The sequence below is a fragment of the Pyrgilauda ruficollis genome, unplaced genomic scaffold, assembly GCF_017590135.1.
Source record: "Pyrgilauda ruficollis isolate IOZ18807 unplaced genomic scaffold, ASM1759013v1 scaffold97, whole genome shotgun sequence".
NCBI lineage: Eukaryota > Metazoa > Chordata > Aves > Passeriformes > Passeridae > Pyrgilauda > Pyrgilauda ruficollis.
Window position 1 is genome coordinate 2,737,110 of NW_024531821.1, and position 17,505 is coordinate 2,754,614.

General features: G+C 44.4%; 2 protein-coding genes across 3 annotated transcripts in view; both read left to right on the forward strand.

Annotated features, from left to right (window-relative positions):
- Positions 1-17,505, forward strand: part of LOC121365583 (E3 ubiquitin/ISG15 ligase TRIM25-like) — a 430,661-nt gene that overhangs the window by 394,553 nt on the left and 18,603 nt on the right. The gene's annotated exons all lie outside the window — the stretch shown is intronic.
- Positions 1,129-17,422, forward strand: HSPA4 (heat shock protein family A (Hsp70) member 4). The gene is made up of 19 exons (XM_041489892.1): positions 1,129-1,310; positions 5,376-5,433; positions 7,070-7,210; positions 7,411-7,533; positions 7,979-8,078; positions 8,454-8,587; positions 9,901-10,145; positions 10,526-10,602; positions 10,875-11,026; positions 11,149-11,255; positions 11,604-11,737; positions 12,174-12,355; positions 12,716-12,802; positions 13,297-13,449; positions 13,911-14,036; positions 14,957-15,064; positions 15,361-15,480; positions 15,876-16,037; positions 16,242-17,422. Exons 1-19 carry the CDS (start codon positions 1,204-1,206, stop codon positions 16,437-16,439), a joined length of 2,514 nt encoding a protein of 837 aa, XP_041345826.1. The 5' UTR covers positions 1,129-1,203; the 3' UTR covers positions 16,440-17,422.

The window sequence follows — 17,505 nt, forward strand, 5'->3', positions numbered from 1 at the left end:
GCCACAAAGTTTTTATCATGTTTCATCGTGGAATTAAAAGTATTCGTAAACATTCAGTTTCACGAAACTCACAGATGTAAGTATCAAGGTTAGGTTTGTGTTAGGATGAATGCACCAATCCCTCGTGCTTTCATCCCAAAATGGAACCTTTCACACTGCCCAGGGGAGCAGCTCCATGCCCACTGCCCCCTCCACTGCTGGGACCATGGAATGTCCCAGGAACTCCTAGGGATTTAAAAAATAAAGTAAGTTGTTTAGCTCTTTAGGGATTCCTGATCCTTTAAAGGACTTTCCTCCCACACACCCACAAAGCACTTGGTGGCCAAACACTGCCCTGGAAAACACAACGTATCTGTACTCATCCAAACTGCAGCAGAGGGCTCCAGTGAGATATAATAATATTAAAATATTCTGTGATGATTATAGACCAAGTGTACTGTAAATCCTACTGGGCACAGAGCAGTCAAATGCTGAATTTTATTGGGAGCACGGTTGGTATCAAATTATCTTTTAGCACAATCTCAAATTATGACACCTTGGATTTTCAACCTGGGATCATCAAAACCAGCCTTGCACTTTCTGCTGTAATTCAGCAACAATCACAACACTGAATTCCAGAATGGTTTGGGTTGGAAGGACCCTAAAGCTCACCTCACGGCACCCCTGCCATGGGCGGACTCCTTCTGCCATCCCAGGGTGCTCCAGGTCCTGTCCAGCCTGGCCTTGGACATCTCCAGGAATGTCTGAATCTCAAAAGAAAATTTCAAAGGAGGCGTTTAAGTCCTTTTCTGCAAAAACTGTGTTTCCAGAGACTGTACTTGTATTATCATCACATCTCATGGTGCGCGCTGTTCCCATCCACCACATCTGTCACCCTCAGGTCCTTACATCACGGGCAAGGAAAAAGTTTCACTAAACAACTTTTCTGTGGCACCGACCGCTTCGCACTGAGGGCAACAACTCGGCGACCTTTGCAGTGCTGCCAAGCTGTGCCTTTATCGCCTTTTTCTGCCATTCCTGACGCAAGGAAAGAACTTTGGCAAAGGGAGAAGGCGCCGAGCGCCCTCAGAGCCCGCCCAGAGCGCCCGCCCTCAGCCCCGCGCTCTCGCGAGATCTCGGTCGCCCTCAGCGCCGGCGCGGCCGCGGCCCGACGGGATCTTTCGAGAATTGCCGGTACCGCGCTCCCCCCTCAGCGCCGCCGCCATGTCCGTGGTGGGCATCGACCTGGGCTTCCAGAGCTGCTACGTGGCTGTGGCCCGCGCCGGCGGCATCGAGACTGTCGCCAACGAGTACAGCGACCGCAGCACGCCGTGAGTGAACCGGGGAGCCGCGCTGAGGCGGCGGCAAGGCGCCCGCGGGGCCCGGCGTGGCGGGGCCGGGGAGGGAGGGAAGCGGCGGGGCCGGGAGGAGCGGTGTTATAAAGTGCTTACAGAGATGCGGTAAAGCGCGGCAGACGCGGAGGGGGCTTCGGGAGACCCGCTCAGCTTCCTTTCGTAGAATCACAGAATTATAGGATGCTAAGGGGTTGGAAGGGACCTTAAAGCTCATCCACTTCTACCCCTCTGCAATAGGTAGGAACACCTTCCACCAGGTTGCTCCAAACCCCGTCCAGCCTGGCCACGAACACTGCCAGGGATGGAGCAGATACAGTTTCTGTGGGCAATCTGTGCCTGTGGCTCCTCATCCTCACAAGAACCCTGCATCTAATTTAAATTTCCCTTCTTTCAGTCTGAAGCCGTTCCCCCTTGTGCTGTCAGTCCAGTTCCTGATGCAGTCCCTCTCCGGCTTCCTTGTAGCCCCTTGAGACGCTGCAGGACGCTCCGAGGTGTCCGCACACCCTTCTCATTTCCAGGCTGAGCAGCCCCAGCTCCCCCGGCCTTTCGGGGCAGTACGGCCGGTTTGTCCCCCCCGAGGCGGGGCTGTGCCCTTGGGATCACAAGGACGGGGGCTGTGAGTGTAGAGAAAAGCATCCCTGGCTGCTGGAAGTGGCAGACCTTAATTCCCTGTGTGTTCTGGTAGCACGGCTGTCATTCCCCTGCCGTCCCAGCACAGCAGGACCGGGGAGGGGAGGGCCGAGCTGAGCTGGGCTGGTGCCGGGCTTGGTGAGAGCCATGCCTTGTCCTGGGATCAGAGTTTGGAAAGCTGCTGAGCAGCCTGCAGTGCCAGGACAAGGGCAATGACTTCAAAACTGACAGAGGGGAGGTCTGGATTGGATACTGGGGAGAAATTGTTCCTTGTGAGGAGGGGGAGGCCCTGGCACAGGGTGCCCAGAGAAGCTGTGGCTGCCCCTGGATCCCTAGGAGTGTCCAAGGCCATGCATGAAGCCTGGAACAACCAGATAGTGGGGGGTGTCCCTGCCATGGCAGGGGGACTGGGTGAGCTTTGAGGTCCCTCCGTGATTCCATGATACAATGTGGTCAGTATATTCTAGCCCTGCTTGTGTAATCATCCCTCCTACCACATTCTCAACAGGAGCGTGCATTCCCTCCATTTATTAAGGAAAGAACTGCTATAAAACTTTATGAATGACTTGCAAAATGAAAGTGGAAGAAAAATTTGCATCAAGAATTGGGCATCAGACCTGGAGAGGAACTGTGGGGAAAGCTGTCCTAAAAGTGTTTCTGGAGCTTCCCCTCTGTTGCAGTATGGCTTTATTTAAGCGGATCCTGAAGTGGCTGTCTTGGTGAGACAGCTGGATCATCTTCAGTGTTTGGGCTGCTTTAGATCCCTTGCATCACTTCAGAAAGCCCAGAGTGACCTTGCTTCTCATTAGACAATACATCACTGTTTGCTTTTCCTGTCTCTGAGCAATTAATAAATGGCGAAGGAAATTTTGAATTCAGCATGTGTGCCCAAGTATCTGGAGATCTCTTAAGTGTTCTCAATAACGTGGAAATTTAAAGGTTAGATGTACTGGGAAAATACTGAATTTAGAGAGGATCAGAGCTGTGTTCTAATAGCTGTAGGTATTTGGCCCTCAGGGAGTTGAAGTTCTGCTGATAAATATATTTGTATATTTGAGATGTGAACACAGATCTCCCTTGTTGAAGGAGATGAGCTAAATAAAATATCTGACATTGTGAATCTCTTGGGAAATAACTCAGTTATGGGAGCCTGAAGTGAAATTGGAAAAAATGAGCATAATGCAAATGAGAGGGTTTTAGCAGGGCTTAATCTCCAGGTGCTGTTCTGAGGGAATGCAGAAAACCATTCTGCAAGCAGACCCTTCTATTAAAAGAACTTCTGCGTGGTTTTTAAGTGAGTTGGAATCAGAAGCCTGGTTCTGAAGTCGGTGCTGAGCAGTTGTTACAGTGGGGAAGTCGTGCAAGGTGTAGTGACAGGTTTCCTCAGGCACTGGCTCATGCTCAGGGTTAAACACTGTGTTTTGTGTGTGTTATTGTAATAATTTCTATTATTAAAATAAACCCCACTGAGTGCATTGGACTGAGTTCAGTGGCACAGATGACACTCCCACAGAATCTGCCTTCAGCTCTGGTACTCAGATTCTTCTGGGGAGCTGTAAAATTTGAACTTGTACATCCCAAAGCTGTGCAAACTGTGTTTGCCTTGGACGTGGAAAAGTGGTAGAGAGAAAGGTAGTGGAAACTGAGAGGAAAAAATAAGACAGTTAAGTTATGTCTGTAGGGGTGAAGGGCCTTGAGTTAAATGAAATCATTGTGATTGATGTTCTGGAGCTGGTGCTGATGGTCAGTGCAGAGGACATGAGCTGTCAGGGGACAGGGGATCTTCCCAGGAACTGGCAGTGGGTGGGAGGGTGAGGAGGTGCCTCTAGGGATGTGAAGCAGAGATTTTAACTTTCTGAACTTGTTTCATTAGACCTCTGATGACCTTCACTTACTTACTTAAAGTGCACTGGTTAGTTTTTCAGCTCCCAGAAATTGTGTAATAGTGTAATTTGTATTTCATGAGTTACTGGTTCTTGTGAACTGATTTGGGGAATGAGACTGGTTGAAAATTCTTCCTTCTCTCCCTCCTTCCTAGTTTTACTCACCTCTATGCTGGGTCCCTGCCAGGGCTCTCATCTGAATTTGTGCATTTTGTGTTGGTGAGGGGATCTTGATTTGTGAATTGAGCAGTGAAGTAGCTGTATTTTTTTTTTTCCAAGAGAAGGGCACAATTCATGTCTTAATTCCTTTCAGGAGACCAGAGTAAATTAATAACCAGCTCCTTGCTCTGGGCTCATTAGGTTTTTACCTCTTGTTCCATTGGTGTGGGCCTGAGGGTCTGCAGAGCACAAACTTAGTTGTTGTTTATTTTTTAACTAATGTCATGAATAGTTGTTTCAAACAACTGCAGATTTATTCAGGAATGTTAATTCTGTTGCAGCACATACTTTAGGGTAGGCCTTGTTACATTTGTGAAATTGTTAATAAATTGGAAGAAGATACAAACCCAATGCAATTCTGTCACCCCAGCCTTCAGGCTGGTTTTGGTTAGTCTCTGCTTGGAACACCCAATTCCAAACCTCAGGCTGAGCTGGAATGTTTTCTGTAGCAGCCCTGTGGCATCACCCTGCTGTAAAGCAGATTCTTAACCTGCTGCACGGAGAGCAGCTTAATGAGACTTAGTTGGCATGTTGTGTGAGCAGCAAAGATCTGCTTACCTAATGGTGGGGTTCCCCCCACCAAGTTTATCTTGTTGGTATGAACAACTTGGATTAGAGGGCTGGATTTTGTTTTGTTAGGGCTCCTACAGTTTGTTAAAATATGTAAATCAAGAGTCTTAATCTGCCGAGGAATTTCTCCTAAAAGGAGGATTTCTCTGTTCAGAACTGCAGGCTGTCACAAAGCAGGGGGAGTAAAGCGTAATTTCTCTTTTTGTGCTCCACGTTGTTTCAGACGAAACCCTGAAAGACCAATCTTTCTCTGCAGGTGGTTTCTTTCTGCCCTTGAAGGGTTTGCCTTAAACCTGGAAAGCTTAGTTAGCATCTGCTGCAGACGTGTAGAACGATTTCCTGAATACCTGATTTACCTCCTGTTTGTCTGCTGAACAGTCGAACGTTTCCCGTGTTATTAACTGCCAGCTTGTCCTTGAGTGCATCACATACACGGGCACTTACTGAGATAAGGCTCTGCCCAGTCAGTGCTTGGGTGGGAAGCTTGGAGGAGCATGGATGAGTCTGGGGTCAGTCTGCTCTGCAGCGAGGACTGTTGCTGTTTTAAATGCAATTATAGTGCCTGTTTTTCCCAGAATCCCCAGAACATTCCATGCACAGATTGCAGCGAGTGACCAATGCTTTTAATGGAGTAAATCGTATTAATTAAGGTGGTCTTCTAGACAGTATCAGTACTTCTTACCCAGGAGAAGTGCAGTGCAGCTGTAGAGTCACTGACTGAACTCACTCTTCCTTGCAGAGCCTGTATATCCTTTGGGCCCAAGAATCGCTCCATTGGTGCTGCAGCCAAAAGCCAGGTGAGTGTGGGGTTTGGCTAGAACAACTTCAGAGCAGCAGTGTGGGGTTTGTCACTGCAGACAACAGATGTCCCTGAGCTGCTCCTGGTGCCTCCCTAACCAAGGAGCAGCTGAGCTGCTCTCAGCTGTTCACCATGGGCTGCTGCTTTGTCATCTGGCAGAGAAATCTCAGGGTCGATCCTTGCACATAATGAAGTGTACAAAATAAAGCTGTGCCTCTTAAGAAATTCTGATAACTACTAATTGTTTGTTTTCAAATTGTGAACCTAAATTCTCAAGTGGTGCTTCACCCTGCCCTAGTTTGTTCCAGTCCCTGTGCTTTATGATGACTTTTAATTATGTGACTCTGTTCTATAGAATTCCATTAAGTGCATGATTTTGCAGAAAGAAGGCATGTTTGAGTGTAAATAGATAGAGCTTTCTTGACCCTTTGTGGCTGAATTGCAACCTAAATATCTCTCTTGGGTGTTCTTGCCCATAGTCTTGAGTTTCTGTTGCTGTAGGCAGGTAAATGTAATTTAAGGACTGGGAAGAAGTTCAGGTGATTTGTCCTACTTGTGGTATTTGGGTCTTGCTGTATCAGGTTTTATGTTGCTGTGTAAGTAACATCTATAAAAGATGATTTATTTTTTTCAAGTCTTCTACAGGAAGTGACTAGTCAAACAGTTGTTTTTTCTTAGCCTAAAAAGCCTAGAGATGTGTGAAGATTTTTTTACCTAAAATACAAAAATCCCTGGACACAGCCATGTTATTCAAGAACAGCACAACTGTACTAGAACCAAACACAGCTGTTTTTTCTGGAGTTGAGTCTGCTTAGCTTGGTGCAGAGCTCTTGGTGCAGAGCCCTGTAGAGATGAGTATGTCCTGCACAGACTAAACTTAGAGAACATCCAGCCCAAGTTACTTAGGAAGTAGACACCTGGCTGAGCCCAGATCCCAGGTAATGCTCTGTGGAACAGTGCCTGTCTGCTCTCTCAGTGCCTGTGGTTTTCAGTGCGTGCCTCGCTCTGGTGTCAGTGACACAATTCCCTTCACTTGTGCTACGTGAAGCCAGCTGGGATGGGCTTTCACTTCTCTGTGCTGATCTCTGCTGGTAATGAAAGTCAGTCTACCTTTTGTCAGTTAAATCAAGGTGACAGCATCATTTTAGGGGACCTCCTGACCTCCTAAAGCTTCATGAGCAGGTCCTTGAGCTGTTTTGTGAGAATATCTGTGCGTTGAGTGTCATGTACATGTGATGAACCTGAGCTGGAGTTTACATCCATGTGCTTGTTATGTTTGGGCAATCACTGATTGTAGAAAGGTAGGGGGTAGAGAACAGGTAAGTGGGAAAGAGATTTTTGCTAACAGTTCTAAAGAGTTTCCTACACGTGCACTATGAAATTTGAGTGTGGTTGTAATCAATATTTTATAGACTTGGCTCGGTTTTTAGTGTACATTTTATTTTCCATCTCAAATTGCTGTAGGTTCCCTGAGCAACCAGAGGGAAGTTGCCTCCCAGCACCTGCCCAGATGCTGTTAAGATACAAATGACAAAAATAATCCGGTGGGAGAAGCATGAGAACAAAACTCTGTCTTCTGTTTGAAATTCAGATGTTCCCCTGCCACGTTGTATTAAAGATTTCTTTTCCTCTAGGTTATTTCAAATGCAAAGAATACAGTACAAAGTTTTAAAAGATTTCATGGTCGTGCATTCTCAGATCCCTTTGTTCAAGCTGAAAAAGCAAGCCTTGCCTATGAACTTGTCCAGCTGCCAACAGGCTCAACTGGCATCAGGGTAAGTCTGGCATGTTTGAGGAGCCAGAGGAGGAAACTGATAAAGTTTCCTTTTATTTCTCTGTTTTGAATCTGCTCACTGTAGTTTGTGTTCTCTTTTGAATGGAAAGCCTTAATAGGGAAGGGAATAAAAGGCTGATAATGGGGATGGTGCATGGGGTCCACTGCAGTGTAATGACTGTGCAAAATTTTTATTTGAAGGCCATGTATATGGAAGAAGAAAGAAACTTTACAATTGAGCAGGTGACAGGAATGCTTCTGACCAAATTAAAGGAGACTGCTGAGAATGCGCTTAAGAAGCCTGTGGTTGACTGTGTTATTTCTGTAAGTACAGAATCCAGCAAAACACACAGAACTTAGTTACTGTCTGACCTGAAATGGCTGCAGCATTAAATTAAATCTGATTAAATTGGCCAGTAAACTTGAATGTCAAGGTATCTTTCTTTTCTGTTTAAACTGAATCTTACACCTCTTGGAAACTAGACTTATGTCATTAATGGTCTTAAAATGCTGCTAATTAGCAGCATAAATAATATTCCTATTTTCTGATTACGTGCTCCAGAAATTAGTGGTTTGTGATATGGAATAGAAAAAGGAACTTTGTCTTTATGTCTTTTTTTTTTTTGCTTTTCTTCTATTGCAACTGAAATGAGCACTGCATTTGAAGGAGGCTTGTGTTCCACGAGCTCACTGTCCTGTCCACCCTTGTAACTGTTTCCTGAAGGTGGCTCCTGGAAATGTTAATATTGGCTCTCTGACCTCCTTGCAGGTTCCTTGTTTCTACACAGATGCAGAAAGGAGATCTGTGATGGATGCTACCCAGATTGCTGGTCTCAACTGTCTGAGACTAATCAATGAAACAACTGCAGGTAATTCCTTCCTGTCCCTCACTCAGTGTTGCAGTTTTACTACATGAAAAGGCTTTTATTCTGCCATTGAGCTTTGCTTTCTGGAATTACAGCTGGTTTTACACACTTGGAATAGATGAGTTGATCAGAAAGTTTCTTAAATTTGGGTCTACTTTACAAAGACATAACAACATTTGGTGAATATCTGTTTTAATGCAGCTGTGGGAGGGTGGTACTGTTTACTGTTCTTCTGTGTTTCTTTAGCACTGAGAATTTTGTTTATTCAATGTCTGTAGCTTGAGGAGCACAATGAAATGCTAATGCTGATTCCTGATTACCACTTATTTCTTGATAATTACAAACCTCTATGTGCTAACTATACTTTTATTTCTGTAGTTGCACTGGCATATGGGATCTATAAGCCAGACCTGCCTGCCTTGGAAGAAAAGCCACGGAACGTTGTTTTTGTGGACATGGGGCATTCTGCATATCAAGTTTCTGTTTGTGCATTCAACAAAGGCAAACTGAAAGTAAACAAGCTGTTACACATCCATTTTGATTATCTGTAGAGCATTCATCAGCACACCCATAGACTGTGGCAGGCAAGCCTGCCTGGCTTCACAGAGGGGCATCCACACAGCTCAGTTCTTGTTCTTAAAATTGCACTTTGTCTGGAGCAAAAAGTAGGGCAGGGAACTAGAGAGCTTTTGAGCAGTGTGTGGAGGAAGCAAACATGCCTTAATCAACAGACTCTGCCAAAGAATAAAAAACCTGGATTAAGTGGTTTATTAAGAAATTATCCTATCTGACTGTGCTGCCTTCATTAAAATACTCCAGTTCAATCATGAGATCTGGTGTTGAAGCAGGAATTCCTGCAGTGGTGTAAGTGACAGACATTGTTTGTGAACCCTCACTGTGGTGCTCATGTACAATGAAGAAACATTCCTGATTGCTTTAAGCTGCCAGTGGAAGCTCAGCAGATGACAGTGTATTTGTGAGTGTACACTGCCAAAGCATTGCTGTTTTGCAGCAAACACTAACATTTCTTACTGGCATTTTATTATTATTATTAATGATTACAATCTGGACTTCGTAGTTACAATACAATACAGTAGTTCTCATGATTGGCTGGAGAAACAGATGCAGAATTTAAAGCATGAGGTAGTGAAATGCAGAAAAATGTTCTGTCACCATTCGTTTTCTCATAGTTTTATTTATGTGAGGAAATGTAATCTTTGTGTTTCTCTTGGATTTGTTTTTTAAACTTGGAAGCCATGGCAGTGTGGAAAGGATGCTTTGGGGTCCAGAGTGCAGGGCTGTTAGCCAGTGTAGAGGCCAAAGCCATCTGAAGGGGTATTGAGGGTAATGATTTCTGTTCCTAAAAAAATTAATTCCTGGTGTGTTTACAGAGCAGAGTGAGCAGAGGTGGGTGGGCTACAGGTGTTCTTTGCAATAATTCCTTCATCAAAAAGGAACACCTGTTTTAAGAGTTAATATAATTTATTTTCTTCCTGTTTTATTTTTAGCTTATGTAAGCATGTTCCACCCTTAGGAGGCATCAAATATTAAACTGGGGTATGACTCAAACTGACAGTGGCTAAGCAGAATTTGGAACAGAGATCTGCTCCCAGCAAAAGCTGTGGAACAGATTGTGTTGCTAAGTCCTGCCCAATCTCCCTAAATTCCTTTTAAAGCAGTTGTCACCTCATTCCAGGAAGGTCGATTTCTTTGACTTAGAGTTGAACTATATTTGAAACAAAGCACTGCTTTGATGTGAACGGCTGATTGCTTTCATTGGGTAATGGCACATTGTACTGTTACTGAAGGGTGCCCTTCCTTTAAGGTTCTTGCTACAGCGTTTGATACAACCCTTGGAGGCAGGAAGTTTGATGAGGTGTTGGTGGAATACTTTTGTGAGGAGTTTGGGAAGAAATACAAACTTGACATCAAGTCCAAGATCCGAGCGCTGCTGAGGCTGTACCAGGAGTGTGAGAGGCTGAAGAAGCTGATGAGTGCCAATGCCTCTGACCTGCCCATGAACATAGAGTGCTTCATGAATGACATAGATGTGTCTGGAACCATGAACAGGTAACCTTGGCTGCTCTACAAGGGGAAAACTTCAGAGTGCCCTTCAGGCAGTTAAAAACTTGGTATGAAGTGTCAGCTCTTAGGGCTGCAGGGAGATGAGAAATCAAAGAACAACATGTGAAGGAATGCTGCTGGAAATGAAAATGTTTAGAGCCTGGTCAGTGGCCTTGAGTTAGGAGGGAGGGCTGGGAATGTTGAAAGGATGCCAAGGTTACTGGAGCCAGGTTTTGTCTGGGAGAACATAAGAAAGTATAAAGCAAGGACTGGGGGAGAGAAGACCCTGCAGAACATAGTGAAAGTGGTGTTCCTTCAGTTTGGGCATCCTGTTGGCAGTGTTGATTATGATGTGCTAGAGCTTTGTTTATGGATTCTTCCAACAGAAGCAAGTTTTTAGAGATGTGTGAAGGACTCCTGGCAAGAGTGGAGCCGCCCCTTCGCAGCGTGCTGGAGCAAGCCAGTAAGTGGGGGTGTGGGGGGGGTGCTCTGCATGCAGACAGGAGCCAGCCAGAGTGCAGGCTGCCTTTGTGTGTTGGACACAAGGATTTATCACAAACAACAGTCTTTTGCTTAGGAGTTGTAAGATTAAAAAACTCTCACTCAAGCTAAGAGCTGAAATTTTTACTGCTTAGAAACTTAGGCTAAAGTTGGTCTATTAAAACTTCTGGTTTATGATGTCGGTGTATTAATGTGAAAGAGATACATTTCATCTATTGTCTGACTCCTTTCTAGGGTTGAAGAAGGAGGATATTTATGCAGTAGAGATAGTTGGTGGTACCACAAGAATCCCTGCTGTCAAAGAGAAGATCAGTAAATTTTTTGGCAAAGAAGTCAGTACGACCCTGAATGCAGATGAGGCTGTGGCACGAGGCTGTGCACTGCAGGTAAAAAGTGCTGTTTGCTCTTGCTGTGAGAATATTAAACAGCATCAGTAGCTACTTGCTGAATGAAATGCTTGTTCACCTAAAGTCTGAACATTTGTAATGTGGCTTTTGTGCTCTTGCAGTGTGCAATTTTGTCCCCGGCTTTCAAAGTGAGAGAGTTTTCTATCACCGATTTGATACCATACCCCATCTCTTTGCGATGGAATTCACCAGCAGGAGAAGACCTGAGGTAAAACCAGTACAGTCTTCTTGCATGTTACAGCTTAAAATGACTGGTGATGGTTAGAGTAAATAACAAGCATCAGTAAATACCTTTAGAACAGGGTATTTCCAGGGTTAAATGCCCATTTAACACTTCCAGTTTTGATACTTCTGAAGTTAATGATGGCAGAAAACAAAACCAAGGTTGAGCGGCAGTTTGGCACTTCCTGCGTGGCTGTTGTGTTACTTAACCTGAAAGATCAGGACAGTCTTATCACTTCTTAAGGAAGCTTTTTCCCTAAGAGTATCTAGAAATGTTTTGTTACCTTACCATCTGTGTTGTCACACTGAACACAGGCTGTGTTTTCTTTTGCAGTGACTGTGAGGTCTTCCCCAAGAACCACCCTGCTCCCTTTTCCAAGGTCCTCACTTTCTACAGGAAGGAGCCCTTCACTCTGGAGGCCTACTACAGTGCCCCCAAGGAGCTGCCTTACCCAGACCCTGCTATAGGTTAGCACCATTTTGTACCTTTAACTAAGAATCTTTTCTGTGTTTCAAGCCTTTTCTGTCTCATTATGTAGTCTGGACATGCAGCCTACTGCAAATGCTCTCAGGACAACATTTCAAATTAATTTTCAATAAAATAGTTGGAGTAGCATGAAGTTTATGGGCAAAAAGAGCATCCTAATACTGGAGCAAATGTGGAAGAGCCACACTGAGAGTTGTGCAGTCTTTTGCTCTGATAAAAGTGACACGAGGTTTGACATTAAGAATTCCCAATAGCTGTGCCCCAGCATTGCTGAGTAAAAAATCTGAGTTGTCCAACTTGAGTAGTTTTAACATTCCCTGAGCACATTGCAGTGAGCTGTGTCAGCAGCAGTTGGGGTTTGCTTTGCATTCAGACCTGAGTTTAATCAAAAGTGTTTGGGTTTTTCTCTCTGTTTAGCTCACTTCTTGGTTCAGAAGGTCACTCCTCAAACAGATGGATCCAGTTCCAAAGTGAAAGTCAAAGTCAGAATAAATATCCATGGCATCTTCAGTGTTTCAAGTGCATCTCTGGTGGAGGTTCATAAATCTGATGAGAACGAGGAGCCAATGGAGACGGATCAGCACACGAAGGAGGAAGAGGTAATAGAGTCACTGCTCCCAGCTGCTCAGAATCACTGAAGCACAGCTGCCCAGGGGCTCAGGCTTGTGTAAGGATTTACTAGACATGCACACAACTGAAATACGAGACTGACTACTCAGTGTAGTATGTTACACCAGTGATAGATGTCTTGAAACCAGGACTTGAGGTATAGGTCAAATTCTTACTAATGGAGCCGTGGATTGCTGGAGCAAAGACTGGGAGCTCATAATTTATTCCTGCAGTTTTCATTCTGTTTGTTTTGCCTAAAGAGCATTAGGAGTGTTAAGGGATCAGCCTAGGAACTGAAGCAGTGATCTGCATTTGTTTAATGTGTGAAATTGGATCTCTCTGAATTTCAGAAGATGCAAGTAGACGAGGAGCAACAAAAGACTGAAGAGCAACAGCAAACCCAGCCAGAAAATAAGGCAGAGTCTGAAGAAATGGAGGTAAGAGGAGCATTTGAGACTTTATTTTCATGAGGTTCGTGAGAATATGAGGAGTGTGTGCACATCTGCTGCCTTTGTCATAGTTCTGGAAGCTGAACTTCTATTTCAGTGCACTGGTGGTCTATTGTGATTAGAGCTTTAGAAAGGACACAAATGGCACTGATAACTGCAGACCTGTCAGGTGACCTGGTACTGATAAAATGGGGGAACTCTCCTGTTCAGGGAAGAAATAATCATCTAGTTTTCAATAACTTGAATACTAGAACAGTGTTCTGCCATGAGCACCCTCCCCCATGAATGTGGAGTGCCCAGAAAAGGTCAGTGGCTGCATTAATTGTCTCAGGCTTCAGCAGCTGAGGTGTCAGAATGGCAGGGAGTGCTTGATTCTGTTGTTGAGGTGCTAACTCAGTATTTCTGATGTAAACCTTGACTGCTCCCCTTGAATTGAATGGTGATGCTGTTTTTACTGTGAATGTAATTATATTTTAATGCAGACTTCTCAGGCTGACTCAAAGGACAAGAAAGTGGATCAGCCACCTCAGGCCAAGAAGGCCAAAGTGAAGACGACCACAGTGGACCTTCCCATTGAGAACCAGCTGGTGTGGCAGATAGGGAAGGACATGCTCAACTTGTTCATTGAGAACGAGGTAAACTCTTCCTGCCCGAGCTAAAAATGTCACCTGTTGGTCTCCAGAAATGGTGTTTTTCATTAAAATGGTTAAGGAAGGTCAAGGAAAGGATTAAAGGGAATAAAACAAGCAGTTAGGAGTCTGAGGTGAACTGCAGTGCCCCGTGGAGGCAGAATACATTCATTGCTCCTGGTCAGGGGAGCTGTCCTCTCAAAGGGCTGTGCTGCAGAAAAGCTCCACAATCACCTGCAGGTACAAGGTGAAGGTGACCCTCAGCTGGAGGAGGATTGTTCTGTGCTGTATTGGACATCACACCAAAACTGAAATCAGTTTTCAGTCACGTGCTGTGTTAGAACAGTTCTGTAAATCACAGTTTTGCAAAATCTTGATCTGGTTTGAGCCTTTGCTAACTAGGTGTCCTGGAAATAAATGTTAAATAATGAGCTTTTTAGCCAATTAATTTGACACTGTATTCACAGGGTAAGATGATAATGCAGGATAAGCTGGAGAAGGAGAGGAATGATGCCAAGAATGCAGTGGAGGAGTACGTGTATGAAATGAGAGACAAACTCTGCGGTGTTTATGAGAAATTCGTCAGTGAGGATGTGAGTATTGCTGCTTGACTGTCCTGATACATTGTGGTACAATCAGCACTTGGGTTTATAACTCTTGACTTGTATCACATACTATATTTATATAAGTTACATATTCAGACTTTAAATTTGAAGAAATAATTGTAACTTTTCTGGCTCTGATGATAATTTAATAAAAGTGGGCACCTGTATCTGAACTGGTTGCCTAAAAATCTCTTGGCATTATTAATCAGCTTTCCCTGTTGTACTGAAGGAGCTTGCTGTGTAATGAATTTAACTCTGCTTCTAGGGATGAATCTTTGAGCACCTGACTGCATCTCCATTGACTGCAATGGAGCTTTGCCAGCCAGGTGTCTGCAGAGCCCAAACTGGGACGTGCCAGGTGACATTTATGGCACCTTTGCTAAAGAAAAGTTTCCCTCTGTTCTCAGGCTTGCTCATGTAGTGACAGTGAAAACTTGCAGGGGACAAAAAAGCCTTTGATGTGACAGTATTTGATCTGAAATGTGGCTGTCACACATGGTTCTTCCTTGGGCCTGGAATCCACCACAGAGCTCTACAGAAGAATATTTTATTTCTTATTTTTCACTAAAATAGGATAAAGAGTTCCAGACAGACTTCTTTATATTCTAAAAATACAATCCTTCCAGAAAGGTTCCAGGTACCATTTAATGCCATTTGTCACCTAATAAATGATGTCACCTGCCTGTTTTGTGTGTGTTGCTGCAGGATCGCAATAGCTTCACACTGAAGCTAGAAGATACAGAAAAAAGTATTTTTCTTATTTTTCACTAAAATAGGATAAAGAGTTCCAGACAGACTTCTTTATATTCTAAAAATACAACCCTTCCAGAAAGGTTCCAGGTACCATTTAATGCCATTTGTCACCTAATAAATGATGTCACCTGCCTGTTTTGTGTGTGTTGCTGCAGGATCGCAATAGCTTCACACTGAAGCTAGAAGATACAGAAAATTGGCTTTATGAGGATGGTGAAGACCAGCCCAAACAAATATACATTGATAAACTGGCAGAACTGAAGGTGAGTGGTTTTTACATTCCCATGGGAATTTACCAAAGCTGGAGAACTTTGTTCCAGCGAGGAGCTGTCTGGGGTTTGCTGATTCTGAGGTAACAACAGCCTGCTTTGGATTGTGTGTGGGGAGTAGGTCTCCAACAGACCTGTAACAAAGGGCTGAGGGAGGCTCAGTCTTTCCTGTAAGCTGAGGGAAGAGTCAGAGTTCCCAGGAGTTCAGGAAAGTTGATGTATCCTGTGAAACCTTGAGGATCCCTCAGTGATGCTCCATGAGTTTCGATACCTGTTGTGCTTTCTTTCAGACTCTGGGTCAGCCTATTCAGGCAAGATTCCAAGAATCAGAGGAAAGACCAAAAGCATTTGAGGACTTGGGGAAGCAAATCCAGCAGTACATGAAAGCTGTTCATGCATTCAAAGCAAAGGTATTTTCATACATAATTTCTGAAAAACGCAAGCAAACTGTACAAATATTTTCTGAATTTTAGGTAACCTGTTTCAGACAAAAACCTTGCAACCTTCCAGTGAGCTTAGGAGTTCTTGAAGTTTAATAGATTTTCAGAAGTGGCTTTTGGGCCTTGAACATCTCAGTCCCTTTTTAATCAGGTGTTGATTTCCTCATGGAGGCAAAATGCCAGCAGCAGGAGATCTTCAGTCTCTGGTTACTGAGCTGTGTGTAGGTGATCAGTTCTGTTGATTTGTTAACCACAACAGCTCTTGGCTAAATGGTCTTTTAGTATTTTGAAGCTAAGTTTTGAGGAAATCAGGATGCAGTTTGTGCTCAAACACTGACACAGCTGCTTCTGTTGGGGTGTTGCAGGATGAACTGTATGATCATCTTGATGAAGCAGACGTGGCAAAGTTGGAGAAGAGCACCAATGAAGCCATGGAGTGGATGAACAACAACCTCAACCTTCAGAACAAGAGGAGTCTTACTTTGGACCCAGTTATAAAAGCAAAAGACATACAGTCTAAAGCAAAAGTAAGTTTTTCTACATAACTCACTGTATTTCCATGAGTTTTTGTGTTTATTACTCCATCAGAAAATTCTGAGGTGAGAAATCCCAAAAGCACCAGGGAACATCAGCCCTCAACTGGAGTATTCCCAACAGTGGTTTCAAAAGTTGAAGTTCAACTGCGGGAGATAAAACCATTTCTAAGCATGTGTTATTTCTGTGTTCTCTAGGAATTGGCAAGTATGTGTAATCCCATCGTGAACAAACCCAAACCCAAGGTGGAGCTGCCCAAGGAGGAGCAGAAGCCGACGGAACCCAACGGACCATTGGACGGGCAGGGGGACGCCGGGAGCGGGACCCAGCCCCCCGAGCAGGGCTCTGCCCCCACAGCCGCCGACAAGAAGCTTCCAGAAATGGACATTGACTGAGTTTCAGCACTTGTTTATATTATTGCAAACTACAATAAAGCTTTAAGTTGTCAACTTTGTACGTTCTGAATACAAACTGAAGCAAGTGAATCCCACAGCACTCTTGGTAACTCTTGGAGAGGTTTGGGCAGGGCAGCAGGTCAGAACGCGGAGGTGGCGAAGGACTCACTCAGCTCAGCAGTGTTTGCCTTTATTGATTGTATTTAGAAGTTTTGGTAGTCTAACTAGACCTCTAGGAACAGCCATAAGCTGCTTCTCCATTTTTAATGTCCAGGCTGAGTCAGTTCTCCCTTGAAGGAGGGAGACAGCAACATCTAAGTCTGATGTGCACCCTGCTCTTCCCTTTCCCTGTGGATTGCAGCACTGGCACTCCAGGGAGGGCAGGGGAGAGCCGAGGCAGAGTCTTCCATTGCTCTTGGTTTAGTGTGAATGCCTGCTCTGGACTCACTCTGATTTGCACTGGAACAGTTGATGGTTACAGGAGGTTTGCAGAGCAGGGGGTGGCTCATCAGCACCTTTATTCCTTAGCCCAGACTGCAGATCAGACTCAGAATGTGCTCCTGGACAGGGGAGTGGGTTTCTCACGAACTCCCCAGCTAATTAGGCCCTGTAAACTCCTTGTCTTTAGTTAAATTAGCTGCTTGTAGAAAGAGTGAATACTTGTATTTCAGCTGCCTATGCTGATAGTTGATTCTGACTTGTTCCTAACTTTTTCTGGCAGGGGTATGCTTGCTTCCACGAGGCCTTCATTTGGAATGCTTGGTTTTTTGTTTTGGTTTCTTTTTTCCCAGGAAAACCAAGAACTGACGGATATGTTGGTTTGTTTTGTTTTGTTTTTTTTTTCTATGAGCTTTATACAATGAATTGCTTCTAGTACTGATTGTCATTAAACTTGCAAAAATTAATTTGTATGTGTTAAAATCCAAAGCTGAAAAACACCCATTCAGTTATTGCAAGAAATAAATGCACTGGATTCTACTGGACCACCTGCTGCAGCTGTTGATTGCAATGCAGGGAGAGCGGGGTGGAGGGAAGGGCTGTGTCCCTGGTTCTTGGGCTGTGAAGG